At 41.1% G+C, this 16,453-nt stretch overlaps 3 protein-coding genes across 14 annotated transcripts in view; 2 read left to right on the forward strand and 1 right to left on the reverse strand.

Moving 5' to 3' along the window:
• Positions 1-4,402, forward strand: part of NEK4 (NIMA related kinase 4) — a 61,805-nt gene extending 57,403 nt beyond the window's left edge. For all 10 annotated transcript variants that reach the window (XR_007479734.1, XR_007479733.1, XR_007479731.1 and 7 more), the window contains one exon: positions 1,498-4,402. Coding sequence is in view for 4 of the 10 variants with exons in the window: in XM_049716054.1 (XP_049572011.1) it covers positions 1,498-1,590 (93 nt within the window). In the remaining 6 variants the exon portion in view is untranslated. The remainder of the gene's footprint in view (positions 1-1,497) is intronic.
• Positions 3,912-5,675, reverse strand: SPCS1 (signal peptidase complex subunit 1). Its single transcript, XM_004267906.3, has 4 exons — positions 5,465-5,675; positions 5,046-5,105; positions 4,878-4,964; positions 3,912-4,402 (listed from the first exon to the last, which is right to left on the reverse strand). Exons 1-4 carry the CDS (start codon positions 5,498-5,500, stop codon positions 4,277-4,279), a joined length of 309 nt encoding a protein of 102 aa, XP_004267954.1. The 5' UTR covers positions 5,501-5,675; the 3' UTR covers positions 3,912-4,276.
• On the forward strand, positions 4,362-16,430 carry GLT8D1 (glycosyltransferase 8 domain containing 1). Of its 3 annotated transcripts, none has more exons than XM_033424580.2 (10): positions 4,362-4,500; positions 10,564-10,617; positions 10,700-10,798; positions 12,666-12,879; positions 14,296-14,413; positions 14,640-14,724; positions 14,881-14,993; positions 15,357-15,523; positions 15,641-15,753; positions 15,899-16,430. In XM_033424580.2, exons 1-10 carry the CDS (start codon positions 4,461-4,463, stop codon positions 16,087-16,089), a joined length of 1,194 nt encoding a protein of 397 aa, XP_033280471.1. In that variant the 5' UTR covers positions 4,362-4,460; the 3' UTR covers positions 16,090-16,430. The 3 variants fall into 3 exon arrangements, with proteins under 3 accessions (XP_033280471.1, XP_049572017.1, XP_033280472.1); XM_049716060.1 differs by lacking the exon at positions 4,362-4,500 and adding an exon at positions 5,671-5,815; XM_033424581.2 differs by lacking the exon at positions 4,362-4,500 and adding an exon at positions 5,925-6,152.
• Positions 16,431-16,453: the final 23 nt, after the last annotated feature.

Here is a 16,453-nt window from a genome sequence, read left to right on the forward strand (position 1 = left end):
TTTTGTCTCACCGAGCTGGAGTGGGGAAGGAGACATTTCATTTTAATTCAGTTCACTGACCCTCATTGTTCTTAGTAGCTTTACTGTTTTTAACTGAGTTTTAGTAGATTTTCTTGAAAAAAAAAAAGGGTCCCTATTTGCTGTATGCCCTAATGACCATTTCCAGAGACTTTAAATGGTTGGTTTTTTAAATATTTTCACCAGTTTCACTGAAGAGGGGTCTGCAGAGCTTCTCACGCTGTCATGCTGGATGTGGAACCAATTAGGATTACATTTTATTTTTATTTTATTATTATTTTAAAATTTATTTATTTTATTTATTTATTTTTGGCTGCATGGGGTCTTCATTGCTGTGTGCGGACTTTCTCTAGTTGCAGTGAGCAGGGGCTATTCTTCGTTGTGGTGCGTGGGCTTCTCATTGTGGTGGCTTCTCGTTGTGGAGCACGGGCTCTAGGTGCACAGTCTTCAGTAGTTGTGGCTCACAGGCTCTAGAGTGCAGGTTCAGTAGTTGTGGCACATGGGCTTAGTTGCTCCACGGCATGTGGGATCTTCCCGGACCAGGGCTCGAACCTGTGTCCCCTGTATTGGCAAGCGGATTCTTAACCACTGTGCCACCAGGGAAGCCCCAGGATTACATTTTAGGTTTAGTTGTTATGTCTCCTTTAATCTGGAACAGTTACTGAGTCTGTTTTTCATGACCTTGACGTTTTTGAAGAGTATAGGCCATGTGTTTTATAAAATGCCCCTCAGATTGGGTGTGTTTGATGTTTCCTCATGAATAGATCCAGATTATGCATTTTTGGTAGGAATACCACAAAGGTGATGTTGTATCCTTCTCAGTTCATTGTATCAGGAAGTGCATGACATCTGTTTAACATATTATTAAATGTTATTTCAATTTCAGGCATTTCTTTCAACAGACATACTTTGAGTATCAAATAGTCCGTTTTTTTTTTATTACTAGTCAGTTTGAATTTTATGTTAATTGGTTGTATTATTTTTTAAATGCCTTTACTGAGTTATCTATGGGATTGATTTTGTTTTATCAATTCTAATATTCTGTTTTTTTCCCCTTTAATTAATTTATTTTCTCCATTTCGTGTGTGTGATATGAAATGTAATGTCTAGGTTTCTAATAAGGATAACAGGTGTTTGGTGGCTTTTTTTTTAATTACTTTTTATTAGAGTATAGTTACTTTACAATCTAATATTCTAATATTGCTGTGTTTTATTGATTTTAAGAGCTCTTTATACATTAATGGTATTAATTCTTTGGCATGTAGCAAATATTTTCCTTAGTTTATTGTTTGCTCTTTAATTTCTTATGACTATTTTTTGGTATGTTGACATTTAAAATTTTTATGTAAACAGAACTATTAGTATTGTCCCATAAGATTTCTGCTCTTGGTATCATGCTTAGAATAGCCCTTTTAAGGTTACAGAAATATTTTTTTCTACTATATACTGATTTTTTTTTTTTTTATGTTTCCCAAATAGGTACGTTTGCGGGAGCACATGGGTGAAAAGTATGTGACTTACAATGTGAAAGCTCACCAGTTAAAATTTTTTGAAGATAATGTAAAATTTTGAGAATTTACCTAATCTGCTGCCAGAATGAAACTATTTTCAAATGTTTTTGGCTTAAACAAAAACAAACAAACCTATAATAATGACTGGAGTCCATTCACCATCCTTATATTTTGTTGGGCCTTTTTTTACTAGAAAAAAATTGGACAGAGTAATATGAAGCAAGCTTATTACAAAAGAAAAAAACCTTTGGCTATCTTATTCTCTTTATGAGGGAAAATCTGTTGTACGACGTTTATTTGGTTACTGTTTACTGAGCCTTAAACCAACTTGATATCTAGAACTATTTTTTTTAAGGTACTTATTAGCTTGAATACAGGGATATAACATACTGGATTGGAAGTTTTATATTATACTAGAGTGACGAAAGCAATAGGAGAAATAAATGACATATATCCAGTGACACTACTTTTTACTGTTAATAACCTTAAGTAGAAGTTGATAAATTATTTTTTTTATTATTCTGGGAGTAGATTTAAAGATATGGCATTATATATAGTACTTGAGCATTGAATTCCTTTTTTTGCATATTGATGGATGTTTTAACATTTTATTTCCATTTAATATGGACCTCATTCAGGGTATACAAGAAATGAAACTAGGAGTTATTTTGGGCTAGTAAATCAATATGTTTTTACATACTGGATTTTTTTTTTTTCTTTTTAAGATTTATTTTTCCATCAGCGAAAACATTCCTTAAACGCTAATTCCTTTTCTAATTCAGCAGGTGTTAAGTAAAGTCCAGATCCTTTTAGTTATGTTGGACATATTTGTCTCCTGAAATTTGTCTTCTTATACATCAAGATATTGTCTTCCCATGTTTTAAATGTAGAATTGTATATCACATATTTTATTAGTTGTTTAATAAGGGGCAATACCCATCTAGCAAATAGTTTTTAAAAAATAAAAGTTTTGATTAGTAAATTTTAACTTCTGCATTTGAGGGACTCTAAACATGAATATGACTCCAGAAATATTTTCATTTTTTACAGTTAAAAATATGTCTTACCTTTTATGAAAATTATACACACACATAAAATAATAAAATGTTCTCTTTCTAGTCCACATAAAAGACTTTTATTTAGTTTTTACTATGTGCCAGGTGCTAGGCCTGGGTTCATGGCCTAATTTCTGAAATTTCTTTATTTTGAAGGGTTTTTAACAACTTAACTCTAAAAACATCTAGTCCTAGTGCTCAGCTGAGGACAAATTTTTGGCAAACCATCGGTCTTCCTGAGCTATTTACCATTTCTTGCATGTTTTATAAATCCACATCTTTCTGCAAAGTCATCAGTTCTACTAAAGTTTTCTAACTTACTGGTATAAAGTTATACATATTATTTTCTTAGAATAAAAAAAAATCTCCTCCATACCTTTTTTATTAACATTCTGTATATATATATATATATATATATATTTTTTTTTTTTTTTTTTGCGGTACGCGGGCTTCTCACTGTTGTGGCCTCTCCCGTTGTGGAGCACAGGCTCTGGACGTGCAGGCTCAGCGGCCGTGTCTCACGGGCCCAGCCGCTCCGCGGCATGTGGGATCTTCCCAGACCGGGGCACGAACCCGTGTCCCCTGCATCGGCAGGCAGACTCTCAACAACTGCGCCACCAGGGAAGCCCATTGGGGTGTCATTTTGAGAACATGAGATGACATGATTTTTAACCCTATTGGGAGCTCTTAACTTTATAATCACATTTATTATACTTATTGATATGCTTGTTCTTGTTTCTGCCATCTTTTATTTTTCTTCCCCTTTTTTAGAATCCTTTCCTGACTTTTGCTGTATTAAGGTCTTTGCTCCCTTTTTTTTAAACTCATAGTTTGGAAGTCCTATATCCTGGTATTGAGAAACAGAATATTACCTGTAATAACCCTTCCACTCCCATCCCTCCCACAAGGCCTTTAGAACATTTTTCTCTTCGGCCCTCTGGAAAATTTTAAAGGAATTTACAGTTTTATGGTTTCCACTTTGAACCACCTTAGGTAAAGCCTGGATTAAATGTTTTCTGCTTGGCAATAGCCTTATTTTAGTGGTACCAAGATACTACTTTACCACAAATTTACATTTGTGGTAAATTTCACAGCTGTAAGATATCACATATGAATCATGCATTGAATAAGATGTTAAATGTATAAAGCAAAAGTTTTTTTATAGGTGCTTTTGCTGTTGTTAAAGAAAAAAAAAAGTATGTTAGGAACTTGTAGCTTCAGAAAAGAGAAATGGTTCTTACACTTTCAGAACCACAAACTTCTAACTTTGGCTTTTACTAGTAGTCATGCTGCAGAACAATAAACAAAAGACTCTTTAGACATTGAGTTGCACTGTGAGTTTTATTTGAAAACATTAAAACAGCCTGATGACTCATAATGAATTATAAAACTTTGATAGTTAAACTGTACTATCATTTATGAGGCTTTTATTCTTCATTATTTTGTAGACCTGAAAGAAACTTTGCATACTTGTGTTTTCTGTTCTCCATTTCAGAGGAAGATTGTGAAGAGAAGGTCTAAAATATTTATAAATCAAAACCCAACATAAAAGTGAAATATAGAGAGAACAAAATCTGTACACAGCTGAGCATAGGTATTTTTAGCTCATGTTTTGGATATGAAAACAATTTAGCTCATGTCACACGAAACAAAAGCAGGTGCAGTAGTAAAGCTCAATCATGAAAACCCCAATCAATTATTTTTAGCATGCCTCTTAATTTTTCTTTCCCCTGGTTTCTTGTCTTCTGTGCCTGAGTCTTGAACAGGTAACCACTTGAGGGGGTGCCGGCGATAAATGGGCCACGGAGGAAGTGTCAGCTGGGTCAGAACAGAGAAAATGCATCATTTATGGCCATTAAAAGTTTAAAAGAGCATTATGGATAATGCCTGGTTCCCAAATGACTCCTATGCTAAAGGTAAAAAAAATGAAACTGACATTCCTATGAAAACTATGTGCCACCACCCAGACAAGATACTGTAAGTGAGAACAAGCCTCATTGTTTACACATGGCTTTAAGAGCTAAAAGAAAGGTGAGGAGGGAGCAGTATGAAGACCGTAAGGTCTTAAGGTCTAGTGTGACTTTAAGATTACTGCTTGGATCGCCTGCCAGAAGAAATGAGCTTTATGTAACTTAACCTTATCTGATGCTATTTGGCATTTACTTTTCCAGTGACAGCAAGGGAAAGACGAGGTAAACGATGGTGCCGGTTCTCACTACTAGGGCCAACCAAAACAACCCAATTCAGAAAACCTAAGTTGCCACCAATATCCAAGCACCCATAAATTTCTTACCAAACACGAAAAAGCAAATCCCGCCATAACTATATAGACAGTCCACCCGAACTGTTCAGCCACGTACCCGTAGATAAATCCAACTATCTAGAGACAAAGCAAGTATATTAAATACAGTCAAGCTGGGGTGGGGGTGGGGAGAGACGACTATGCAAAACCAATACTTACTGCAGAAAAAAGAATAATTCCCTGAAACATCTGTTCAGCTAGCTTCTGGCCCTTGTAATCCTAGAGGTGAAGGAGAGCAAAGCAGAAATTGGTTCCACCACTGGAGAGGTACATTCCTGCCCTGGCCTCACAGCTTTGGCACAGGGCGATCCCAATATATGGGACTTCCCCAAGAACTTAAGCAAGGAATGACATTCTGGGTTTCCCGGGGGAATTAAAGCAAACTCACGGAACCCGGGCTGGGGTATCCTCGCGGGGGAAGAGAGAAGGGGACCCAGGAGATTCATTTCGGGGAAAAAAGTAGCCATCCGGGGTAGGAACCGCGCTGCACCGGGTGGGTCTCGGACAAGGGTTGCGGAGCTGCCAGGCTCGCGAGCGGCGTGTAGGAATCTTGGGGCCGAGGCGGGCAGCGCCCTCACCATTTGCGTGGGCAGGGAACTCAGATACTCCAACATGACTGGCTCAGGAGGCGGGCGGCGGAGCGAAGGCGGCCGGGACTCAGGGACAGTAGGGGCCGGAGTCAGCTCCTGCGTACAGCTCTACTGTCCTGTCGAGCCGAGGGTCGCGATGGCCGCGGCCCCGGAAGCGGATGTCTCCCACAAACCCGGTCGGCCCGAGGCCCCTCCCCGTGCCCTCGCTAGGCGACCCGCGCTTTCGGAGCTGGCTGTAGGCCGGCGCCCTCTCTGCAAGGGCCGATATGCTGACGGTGGCGGCCGAGCCGAGGCATCACGCGCCGTCAGTGTTGTTGGGTGCCGAGGGCCGCGGTCCAGGTCCGCCAAACTGTACTTGGCTGTGCCTTCGCGGCTTAACGGCGGCCTGCGCGCGCCCCGTCTCCATGGCGACGGACATTTCTCGGCGAGGACCCCAGCGGTGGGGCTGCCCGGCGGCGCCTGCTCTGCGCGACGGTCTTGCGGACCGAGCGGCTAACGGCGGGGGGCTGCGGGACTGCGCGGCGGCCGCGGAGCTAGCGGGCAGGCGGGCTCGGTCCGGAGTGCAGGGGACGCGGGCGGCCCGGCAGCGGGCTGGGCCCCGGGGCCTGCGGTGGGGACGGTGAGCTGGCGGGGCGGGCCGGGGCGTGGGCAGCGGCCCCTCCTCCTCGGGCTGCAGGTAAGGGAGGCCGTGGGGAGCGTCCGAGGGAAACGGCTGGCCTCGGGGCCGCGGGGTGGGGAGAACCCCTGGAGCGTCACCCATTGCGAAACACTCCTAAACGTTATTGACCCCCAGAATTTAGAGGGGAGTACCCCAGAACCCATCATCCAGAGAAAGGGAATGCCCTCGGAGAAGGACGGGTCCTGGCCCGTCTCTTCGCACGAGTTGGAGAGAGTTCCCACCCGGGGAGTCTCCAGTTTGTCCCTCCAGGCTGCTCGGCGGCTTCACTGGCGTCCTCACAGACTCAGGCCTCCCGAAAGAGGCCAGCAAAGGTTTCGCACTGCCTCTCAAGGCCGGCGTCTATCTCAGAAGCTTAGGCCCTGCCCCGTTACTCTGAGCAAGGTGGAAGACCCACGTTCCGGAGAGAAACTTCTGGGAAACCTGGGCCTGTGGGTCCCAACTGGCTGTCTGGCCTCTGTGCTGTGTTGCGCCTCAGGGTCACAGGCGGTGGGATTCTAGGCACTCCAGGGCAGGCGGTGTGCGGCTGCCGACCTCATGCAGTCAACAAACATTCCCGGCAGCTTTTTTTGTGCCATGAATTGGGCCAAGGACATGGCCGTGACCAACACCAGGTCCTTGCCTTCCTAGAGCCCAGAGTGTGTCAAGGGAGACAGCCACGTAACCCCACAAATATAAGCCGGATTTACTCTGGGGGAGCGAAGCCTGGGAGATGTGAGAGCTCAGGGGAGATGCAGCTGAATGTGAGGTTTGGGGGAGGCTCCCCTGACTCCTGAAAGCCAAGTAGGAGCTAGGCAGAGAAGAGGTAGAGAAAGTGGATGTATATCCTTAGTGCCTTTTCCACCTTTCAGTCTGGCAGAGACTAAACGGACTTTCCCTCGTATGCAGAAATAGATGAATCCCTCTGTGTTATCCCCTCTTTAAATGCATTTCACAGGGTGGCAGTTGCTGCAGAGCCTTTATGGTATTTGAGCTATAAAGATAATCATGGGAAAAGGAGATTGCGTGTCAGGTTCAATTTCAGATCTCCATTGGAATCCATGTCTTGCCTTGTGTTTGAATTTGTTTTCATGATTATTATCAAAGATCGTGTTCCCTTTCAGAGCTGAGAACCAGCCTTGCTCCTGGATTAACAAGACCATTCAACAAATATCACATACCTATTACCATTTACCAGACATGGTTTTAGATGGCAAGGATACACGAATAAACACTTTTCACTGGGATCACTGTTTTCATAGAGCAGGGAAGACACAAAGAAACAAATCAAATAAATGAGATAATTTCATAATTGAAGAGAGGGAGTGGTGAACTTTCTTGATGGCCTCTGAGGGGATGGGTAAGAGGACAGAAAGATGACCTTGGTCTTTTGTGACCTCGACAAAGCCACTTTGAATGGAGAAGTAGGGCCAGAAGTCTGGTTGTAGTAGGATAGAGGACAGAAAAATGACCTTGGTCTTTTGTGACCTCGACAAAGCCACTTTGAATGGAGAAGTAGGGCCAGAAGTCTGGTTGAAGTAGGATAGAGGACAAGAGAGAAAGTGGAGCTGGGAACTTTAAATCCTTTCAAGCTTTTAGAGTGAGAGTGAACAGGGAAACGGGTCTGTGGGTCTGCTGGGATATGGGAAGTGGTGTCTTTTTTATTTTTATTTTTTAATTAACTGGAAGATACCAGAGCATGATAATTAATGCTGCTAAGTGTGTGATCCAGCAGAGAGGGAAAGAGTTTGCTGATGCTGCGCCAAGGAAACAATTATAGGATAGGTTGCAGAGCATGAGTGGAATGGCCTTCCTTGGGAATATATAGCAGTAGAAAGAAAAGCAGAAAAGGCCACTGAGATGTGGGTACTATTGCAGGTAGCTAGCAAGTTAAAAACATAAAGTGTTCTTGCCCCGTAAGGTTTCTTCACCCATATTTCTGGGAATGCCTGCTATGTGTGTGTATTGTGAATGATTTGGGAATGTGAAGGTCTTGTAATTTATAGACAAAATGCTACTTTTCATAGTGAACAATTGAATATTACTGATCAAATTGTACACAGTTGTGTACTCTTGCAAAAATACAGCCAATATTGCACATCCGGGATGTACATACAGTTTTGTTTTGAGAATTCTTTCTAACCAGATCAGTGAATTCCATTACCAGGAATTGCACCAGGAAAGGAAATATGGATCAGACACACTCCATAATAATCGGCATTTTGCATGTAGATAACTGTGGAAGAGTTTTAGGAGTAGGTGGTTTCTGCCATGTGAATCTACTTACGTACATCAAATACCTGCTGGGATTGTGTTTTTCTTCTGTCTAGCTAGCTACAATAGCACAAATACTTGTGCCTCTCAATTAACATACCACCTGTAAGTAATTGTTAGTGGACATTGTTGAGCTAAACCATTGGCCCTTATACCATTAACTAAATGAGATTTATTAAAGTGAGATAGTTTTCTCCAGTCTTGGTGGAAGTTGACTCCAAGCAGGCAGATGTTAGAACTCTGTCTGAGCAGCCCCCAGTCTGCCACCTTCTATAGGTAAGGCTCAGTCCTCAAGAGGAGATAGAGACACATGGCTCAGGGTATATAACGATTTGTAGTCTTTAGAGAGTAAGCTTGTTGGTATAATATACTTTACATATACTGTTCTAGAAAGAAATGAGAGTGAGCGAGAAAGAATGTGTGTATTTTAGATTGTTCTTTGGGAGTCTGAATTATGTTCTCCCAAATTTGTAATCTGGCCTGTGATCCCAGTTTTTAAACAGCACTTCAATATATTTCTCTTCTTTTCAAAGGCCTTGAGAAATCAAGTGCCTGATAGGCACGCACTTCATTTAAGATGAAATTAATTCAAACTAACTTTGATTTTAGAAATATGCTATATTTGAAAGTGCTTTGTAAAATTAATAGCCTTTATGTAAATGTTAGGTACTCCCATGGGGGAAGATGAAGTAGAAAGGGGTAAAGTTCTCAAATGTAGGATCACAATATCCAGGTTGTATAAAATGTTTTTAATGAAACATTGCCCAGAGATTGTTGTAGAAACCTAATTGTTTAATTTAGCCCCACTTACAGTCTTGTTTCCATTGAATTGTTTTGAAAAAGTGAAGGCTTCAGATGAGCTGGGGAGCACAAACCACCGGCGGAGTGACAGTATTAGACACCACTTTCATAAGAGATGGGTAGTTAACCAACAGATAGGAAGCCCCAGAAGAAGCTAATTTTTTCTTTTAGCAGATTTTTAATTTTTGAGACTAGAGCTCTAAACTTTTGATAGCAAGATTGGATTTTGTGAATTTTTGTAATTCTGTTTCCCTGCTATAGGTTTTTTTTTTTTATAAGTTTATTTATTTTTGGCTGCGTTCGGTCTTTGTTGCTGCGCGCGGGCTTTCTCTAGTTGCCACGAGTGGGGGTTACTCTTTGCTGCGGTGTGCGGGCTTCTCATTGCGGTGGCTTCTCTTGTCGCGGAGCACGGGCTCTAGGTGTGCAGTCTTCAGTAGTTTTGGCTCGCGGGCTCTAGTGCGCAGGCTCAGTAGTTGCGGTGCACGGGCTTAGTTGCTCAGCGGCATGTGGGATCTTCCTGGACCAGGGCTCGAACCCGTGTCCCCTGCATTGGCAGGCAGATTCTTAACCACTGCGCCACCAGGGAAGTCCCTCTGCTATAGTTTTAAATGAATTTGGGAACTGTTCTTTTTTCTCTTTTCTTTAATTCCAGTTAAAGATGAATGGAATACATCTTGGAGCAGGGATGTTTGTACCAACGAGGCTGACCTTGGTTTACTGGATCATAGACAACTGAAGTCCATGTCTAATTAGGAATTTTAAGTAGAAATTCATTCAGAAAACATTTCCATAGTGGTTAGACTCCAAGTATTCCTCCTGGTAGAACTTCTTTTGCTTTTCATCTAGTGGCATATGGTATACAAGGCTATAAGTTACTGGAAGTATTTTATTATTATGACTACCATAAAAAATTCAGATCCCAAATTGGGTCCTTGGAAACTGTTAATTCAAAACGAGTTTCTTGCAGAAAATACCGTATGCATTTCTTGTTTCTACCTGAATAAAAGTGTGTAGGTGGGACTTCTCTGGTGGCACAGTGGTTAAGAATCCGCCTGCCAATTCAGGGGACCCAGTTCGAGCCCTGGTCCAGGAAGAATCCCCATGCTGCAGAGCAACTAAGCCTGTGCACCGAAACTACCGAGCCTGCGCTCTAAGGCCCACGTGCCTAGAGCCCATGCTCTGCAACAAGACAAGCCACTGCAATGAGAAGCCTGCGCAGCGCAACGAAGAGTAGCCTGGCTCACCACAGCTAGAGAAAGCCCGCACGCAGCCAGAAAAAAAAACAAAAAGCATGTAGGCATTTTGATGGCCATTCTAATGTACCTACTGACTTTGGGGGCTTGTTTTTGTTTTGTAGGGTTAATAACTAATATTTATATAAGACAGAAGAAAAAGATGTCATTCCGTAAAGGTATGTCCTTTCTACAGTTCTATTGTTTTATACCAGGTCAAAAGGTGAAGAGATGTAACATGGGCATTCTCCTCTGTTTCAGTAAACATTATCATCCTGGTCCTGGCTGTTGCTCTCTTCTTACTGGTTTTGCACCATAACTTCCTCGGCCTGAGCAGTTTGCTGAGGAACGAGGTTTCAGGTATGGGAACCCTGACTAATGCCTTGGCATGTGTTGAGGACCTGGAATTCCCTGTCCCACATTCTGAGTTACATCACTAGATTCAAAGAAAAGGCGGCTTTTTTCTTGGCCTTATAGAAGTACTAAAGACTTTCAGAAAGGCAGGTGGCACTCATTGTGCTCTTGCAGCCTGTCCCCTTCTCCTTGCCGGGCAGTTGTTTGCTGAGGGTTTGATCTCACAGAAGATTCCTTTTTACCAAATCAAAGGCCTTGGAGAAAGGAGCCACTGTGGGCTGTTATCTACAGACATTTCAGTAGGGCAGGGCTTCAGAATGTGGGGACAGGTGAGTGTTGCTGGTGTTTGATGCCTCCTCTGTTCACTAGAGTGTCAGTCTGGTTACTTTCCTTTACCTGTTACTCTGCTTTAACACATGAAACCATATCAGCAGGTCTTTAGTAGTAAAACAAAACCACAAAGCCTTGTCACCTGATTTAAAAGACCACTATTGTATAATTCCGCTGCCAGTTATTTTAGATTAGTTGTTCATACTGCTCTGCCTTGGTATTGAGGGATGTTTGAGGCTTCAGAGTGTTTGTCAAAAATCATTTTTGGATTGTCGCCCACTGTACTTGACCAGAGCAGGAAAAGACTAATAGCTTTTCCTTAACTTTCACTGAGTGCTCTGATAGCATGTTTTTATAATAGTGTATATATGTGTGTGTATTTTTATATATACATATATATTTACATAAAGTAATGCATGCTTCTGGTGGGAACATATATAAAAAAGAAAACAGCATTCAAGCTCCATGAGGACAGTTGTGTCTGGTACATAGGAGGTGCTTCTAAATATTCATTGAATAAATGATTTCACTGCCTAGAGATAATTATTAAAATTTTGTGTTAGTACCTTCCAGGTTTTTTTCTCTGTATTTTTTTCTATACAGTTGAGATTATACTATATATAAACTACACATGACATGGTTTTTCACATAATTATATCCCAAGTACATCACCATGACAAAACTCTTCATATGTAAATTTAATGTCACATAGTTTACTTTTTGCCATAGGAAAAAGTCTTTTGGTACAATGACTTTCAGATTTTTTTGATGGCAACCCCACAATAATGAATGTGTTACATACAGCAGACACATACATGTATTTATTGTCTATCTGCCCTACACAATGGTAAAGACTTGACCATCTTATTCATGGCTGTAACCCTGGTGCCTAGATATTGCTTGGCACATAGTGGGCATTCAGTGTTCAATGCATGATGAATGAGTAAATGAACAAACATTATAAAAAGCAAGGTTTACAAAACAATACTAGCATTTGCTGTATGTGATGCATTCTGATATTTTCTAAGTCACTGTTCTATTCCAATTCAGGAACTGTTTTCCTACTCATGTTCTGATTGCGATCCACTTATACTGATTTCATGCCTACTTGTGGGATACAATTCAGTGTTTGAAAAACAACTGTTTTTTAGTCTGTTTCTAGGTTTTTCACAATTGTAAATAAAATTGTGACTTTTGGTTACCTCTCAGATGTCCTTAAGAGACACAAGGGGAATTATTGGGTCAAAGGCCATGTACCTGTTTAAGGCTCTTGATACAAATTGCCCAAATAAGGTCTAAAAAGATTGTTATATTCCTACCAGTAATGTATCAGAATTGTCTGCCTGTTTTTTTAAAAATGCTTTTCCAAAGGCCTGGTTACATACAGGAAAACACAATTTCTGGGCTATATGCTTCACATTACAATGAGGCAGAATGAGGTGTATCATAATTCTCAGCTTACCTCTTTTCATGCCTTGGGCTCTGTATCAAAAGCTCTTGAGATTGTGTTTGTATCACAGTACCTTCTTTGTGTTCTTTGCAGATTCAGGAATTGTGGGGCTTCAGCCTGTAGACTTTGTCCCAAATGCTCCCCAACATGCGGTAGATGGGAGACAAGAGGAGATTCCTGTGGTCATTGCTGCATCTGAAGATAGGCTTGGGGGGGCCATTGCAGCCATAAACAGTATTCAGCACAACACTCGCTCCAATGTGATTTTCTACATTGTTACACTCAACGGTACAGGAGACCATCTCCGGTGAGCTCGGCTTCCCTGATGATTCTGCTTCTAGGGGATGCTCTAAGAGCAGGCCAGCTGCCAATCCAGTAATATGTTTTTCAATGTTTACATTTTTCCTATACAATTATACCACATGTAAACTGCACATTGTTCTTCCATGTGATTGTACCATAAACATGTCTCCATGATAGCAAAAACATGTAAGAAAACTGTGCCAAGATGTAAATCAACTGCGTTACTATGCATAGTTAAGTGGATTTTTTTTTTGGTAATAAGACTTTCTCAATGAAGGAAGTAAGGTGTTGATTTACATTCTCTTACGAGTTCCTTATTTCAAGAACATGCTCTTGAGTAGTTCTGGTCTAGAGTGGGAAGGGACATGGGAGCAATGGCAAGGTAGTATGGTGAAGTGAGCATAGACACTGATCCAAATTTTAGCCCATAGTGGGGAACATTACCTAACTCTTTGGAACCCATTTACTCATCTGTAAGTACGGGGTATAAATATCCAGATTAGAGGATTGTTGTGTCAAGTAAATGAAAAAATATATGAAAACACCTACAACATAATAATCGCTCAGCAAATGATCCTTACTATTGTAACCTGTGATTAATAGAAACTCAATCTGATGGATAGTCTTAACTGTGTTTTGAAAGATGCTTTGAATTAAGATTTACAAAGTTTATTCCAAGAAACATTTTATCTAACAGGTTAATAGTGGTCAAAGTTCTAAAACATATCTGTCCTTGTGCCTTTCTCCATGGTTGTTCATCAAAGTTGTTAAGAATTATTTTTCCGTATTTTAAAAACTCAAGAAATCATCTAAAATAATGTAGAAAGAAATATTGCATTAAAATAGACTATAGAAATAACATTATATCCACAAAACGCTGATGTGAAATGGGCCTAGGAAAAATGTGCAACACCTCTTTAGGGAATACTGACGTTTCTTACAGGCAGTACCTTAGACTCGGGTAGAAATCACTCAGCCAACACAGTGAATTAATGAGTGTGTAGATTAACAGACTGATTTACCAGCTTTGTTGATAACTTAGCTTTCACTACCATCATATTTTGACTCATTTTCTTCACTGATGTATTTGGAGGGACAAATGTTAAATGATCCATGTGGTGAAAGGATCTTCTCAATTCCATAATGAATTTTTTTTACAGCAGTTTTAGTGTCAGAAGAGTGATCAAAAGTATGAGCCTTTGGGTGCACTATCACCATGGAATCTTGGTTCAGGAAGGGTCTTTAGTGGGTAAATTCACTGCAGATGAGGAAACCAATGCTCAGAGGTGAAGGGGCTTGAAGACACCTATTTTGTCCTCAGGATTTCTCTTGCATTATGGTCTTATTGGAAAGCAGAGATATGGCTGTGGTTTGGGACATGATTACTTAAAACTGATATTTAGTGGTTTATTTTCATCAGGTCCTGGCTCAGCAGCAGTACCCTGAAAAGCATTAGGTACAAAATTGTGAATTTTGACACTAAACTTTTGGAAGGGAAAGTAAAGGAGGATCCTGACCAGGGGGATTCCATGAAACCAGTGAGTTCCATGCATCCTTGTTTGTACTTGGTAGTATTATGAAATGATTGGAATACCTGGGTAACTGTGGGTACAGTACTAGTACTTCCCTGGGGACCAAACCTGGAAGTTCAGAGACCTTTGGCTGTCTTCTCCTGCATGGATACTGAGAGCATTCTGGGAGTTTCTAATAAACAAAAGCACAGCCACTGACAAATCTTGTGCCAATGCCTCTTTCCTTTTCCAGTTAACCTTTGCAAGGTTCTACTTGCCAATTCTGGTCCCCAGCGCAAAGAAGGCCATATATATGGACGATGATGTAATTGTGCAAGGTACTAAAGAATGTCACCATCAGTGCTGCTCTCTGTCCAGCGTGGGCAATAGTGGTTGTCTTATTTATGATATCCTATAAAAGGCCATCCTAAGTGGGAGGAATAGGGAATCTTGGGGCAACTTCCAGTGTAAATCTTAAACCTTATCTGTTTCAGGTGATATTCTTGCCCTGTACAATACACCACTGAAGCCAGGACATGCAGCTGCATTTTCAGAAGATTGTGATTCATCCTCTACTAAAGTTGTCATCCGTGGAGCAGGGAACCAGGTAAATTACTTATTAGACCTTGTAAATAGACACTCCACTCCCTATAATTCATGTCAATGGGGAGAGGCAGCAAAATCAGGGAATTCTAAATCTTTAGCTACATTTTATTCACCAATTATTTCATCCCAAAACTCAAGGCTGCTTTCCTAGATTGGTTCACGGATTAGACACCCTAATTCTCCTTGAACATCTGGCTTAATGTTTAGGTTCCTGTTGTCTAACTTGCAATCCCAAGTGTCACTTTTATTTGCTTTATGTAGAGCCCTTTGTTAATAATCTGAGAAGTCATAAGTAAGCAGAACAGTTATCAAATTACTGTTTGAAGCATTAAACATATACTATATATCCCAATTGTGTTTTTAGTACAATTACATTGGATATCTTGACTATAAAAAGGAAAGAATTCGTAAGCTTTCCATGAAAGCCAGCACCTGCTCATTTAACCCTGGAGTTTTTGTTGCAAACTTGACAGAATGGAAAAGACAGAATATAACTAGCCAGCTGGAAAAATGGATGAAACTCAATGTAGAGTAAGTATGTAACTGGCCTAGCTGTGAAAACTCTTGTTATTTCAACCCTGGTGGTCTTCACTAACAGGAATTAGGATTCTTTACTAACAGCTTTCATTTGTTATCTGTCCCACCAAGAGAAGGGCTGTACAGTAGAACACTGGCTGGCAGCATCACAACACCACCTCTGCTGATCGTATTTTATCAACAGCACTCCACCATCGACCCTATGTGGAATGTTCGCCACCTTGGTAAGTAGATAATTAACCAAGGGCCTAAGCTAATAAAGTGTCTAAAGGACCACCCTCAGGGATGGAATATATTGTTTCCCTTAAGTTTCCTGCAGTCTTGTGTCTGATTAGTACAGTCATTTGGCTCTTTTTTCCTAAATGTAAGGTTCCAGTGCTGGAAAACGATATTCACCCCAGTTTGTTAAGGCTGCCAAGCTACTCCACTGGAATGGGCACTTTAAGCCATGGGGAAGAACTGCTTCATATACTGATGTCTGGGAAAAATGGTATATTCCGGACCCAACAGGCAAATTCAGCCTAATCCGAAGACATGTGGAGATCTCAAATATAAAGTAAATAAATATGCTATAAGCATTTCTCAGGAAATCCTGGAAGACAGTATGTGTGGGAACTAACACTTGCTAGGCTTCAATGCCTGTTTGCAGCAACAAAGGGACAAGGGACATTTCAGCTGGGTAAAGAGGACAAACTGCCCCATCTGGCAGTCAGCTTCCCAGACAGACTATAAATATGCCTCCATCTGCCTTACCATGAGTTTGCTTACTGACAGTGCTGAACGACCAGAGGTGAATGTACTTAGATACGGCTGGTACAGCTAGTTCAACACTGCTGCTTGGTTTTAATTTTGTGACCTGTGGCCGAATCTGTAAATAAAGTAAAAGTACATGTTTCAATAAGGTATGTTTTAACTTTACTTCTA

This window comes from Orcinus orca, chromosome 10 (assembly GCF_937001465.1).
Source record: "Orcinus orca chromosome 10, mOrcOrc1.1, whole genome shotgun sequence".
NCBI classification, from domain to species: Eukaryota; Metazoa; Chordata; class Mammalia; order Artiodactyla; family Delphinidae; genus Orcinus; species Orcinus orca.

What these genes read in the sequence shown, in the direction of transcription:
- SPCS1 (XM_004267906.3), bottom strand. Translation starts at nt 5,500, where the DNA reads ATGTTGGAGTATCTGAGTTCCCTGCCCACGCAAATG. An exon ending in GTTCCCTGCCCACGCAAATG is followed by an intron (nt 5,106 to 5,464) that starts GTGAGGGCGCTG and finishes CTTCACCTCTAG; the next exon opens with GATTACAAGGGCCAGAAGCT. An exon ending in GATTTGCTTTTTCGTGTTTG is followed by an intron (nt 4,403 to 4,877) that starts GTAAGAAATTTA and finishes GTTCTGACCCAG; the next exon opens with CTGACACTTCCTCCGTGGCC.
- GLT8D1 (XM_049716060.1), top strand. Translation starts at nt 5,743, where the DNA reads ATGCTGACGGTGGCGGCCGAGCCGAGGCATCACGCGCCGTCAGTGTTG. An exon ending in GCTGAGGAACGAGGTTTCAG is followed by an intron (nt 10,799 to 12,665) that starts GTATGGGAACCC and finishes TGTTCTTTGCAG; the next exon opens with ATTCAGGAATTGTGGGGCTT. An exon ending in TGGATGAAACTCAATGTAGA is followed by an intron (nt 15,524 to 15,640) that starts GTAAGTATGTAA and finishes TGTCCCACCAAG; the next exon opens with AGAAGGGCTGTACAGTAGAA.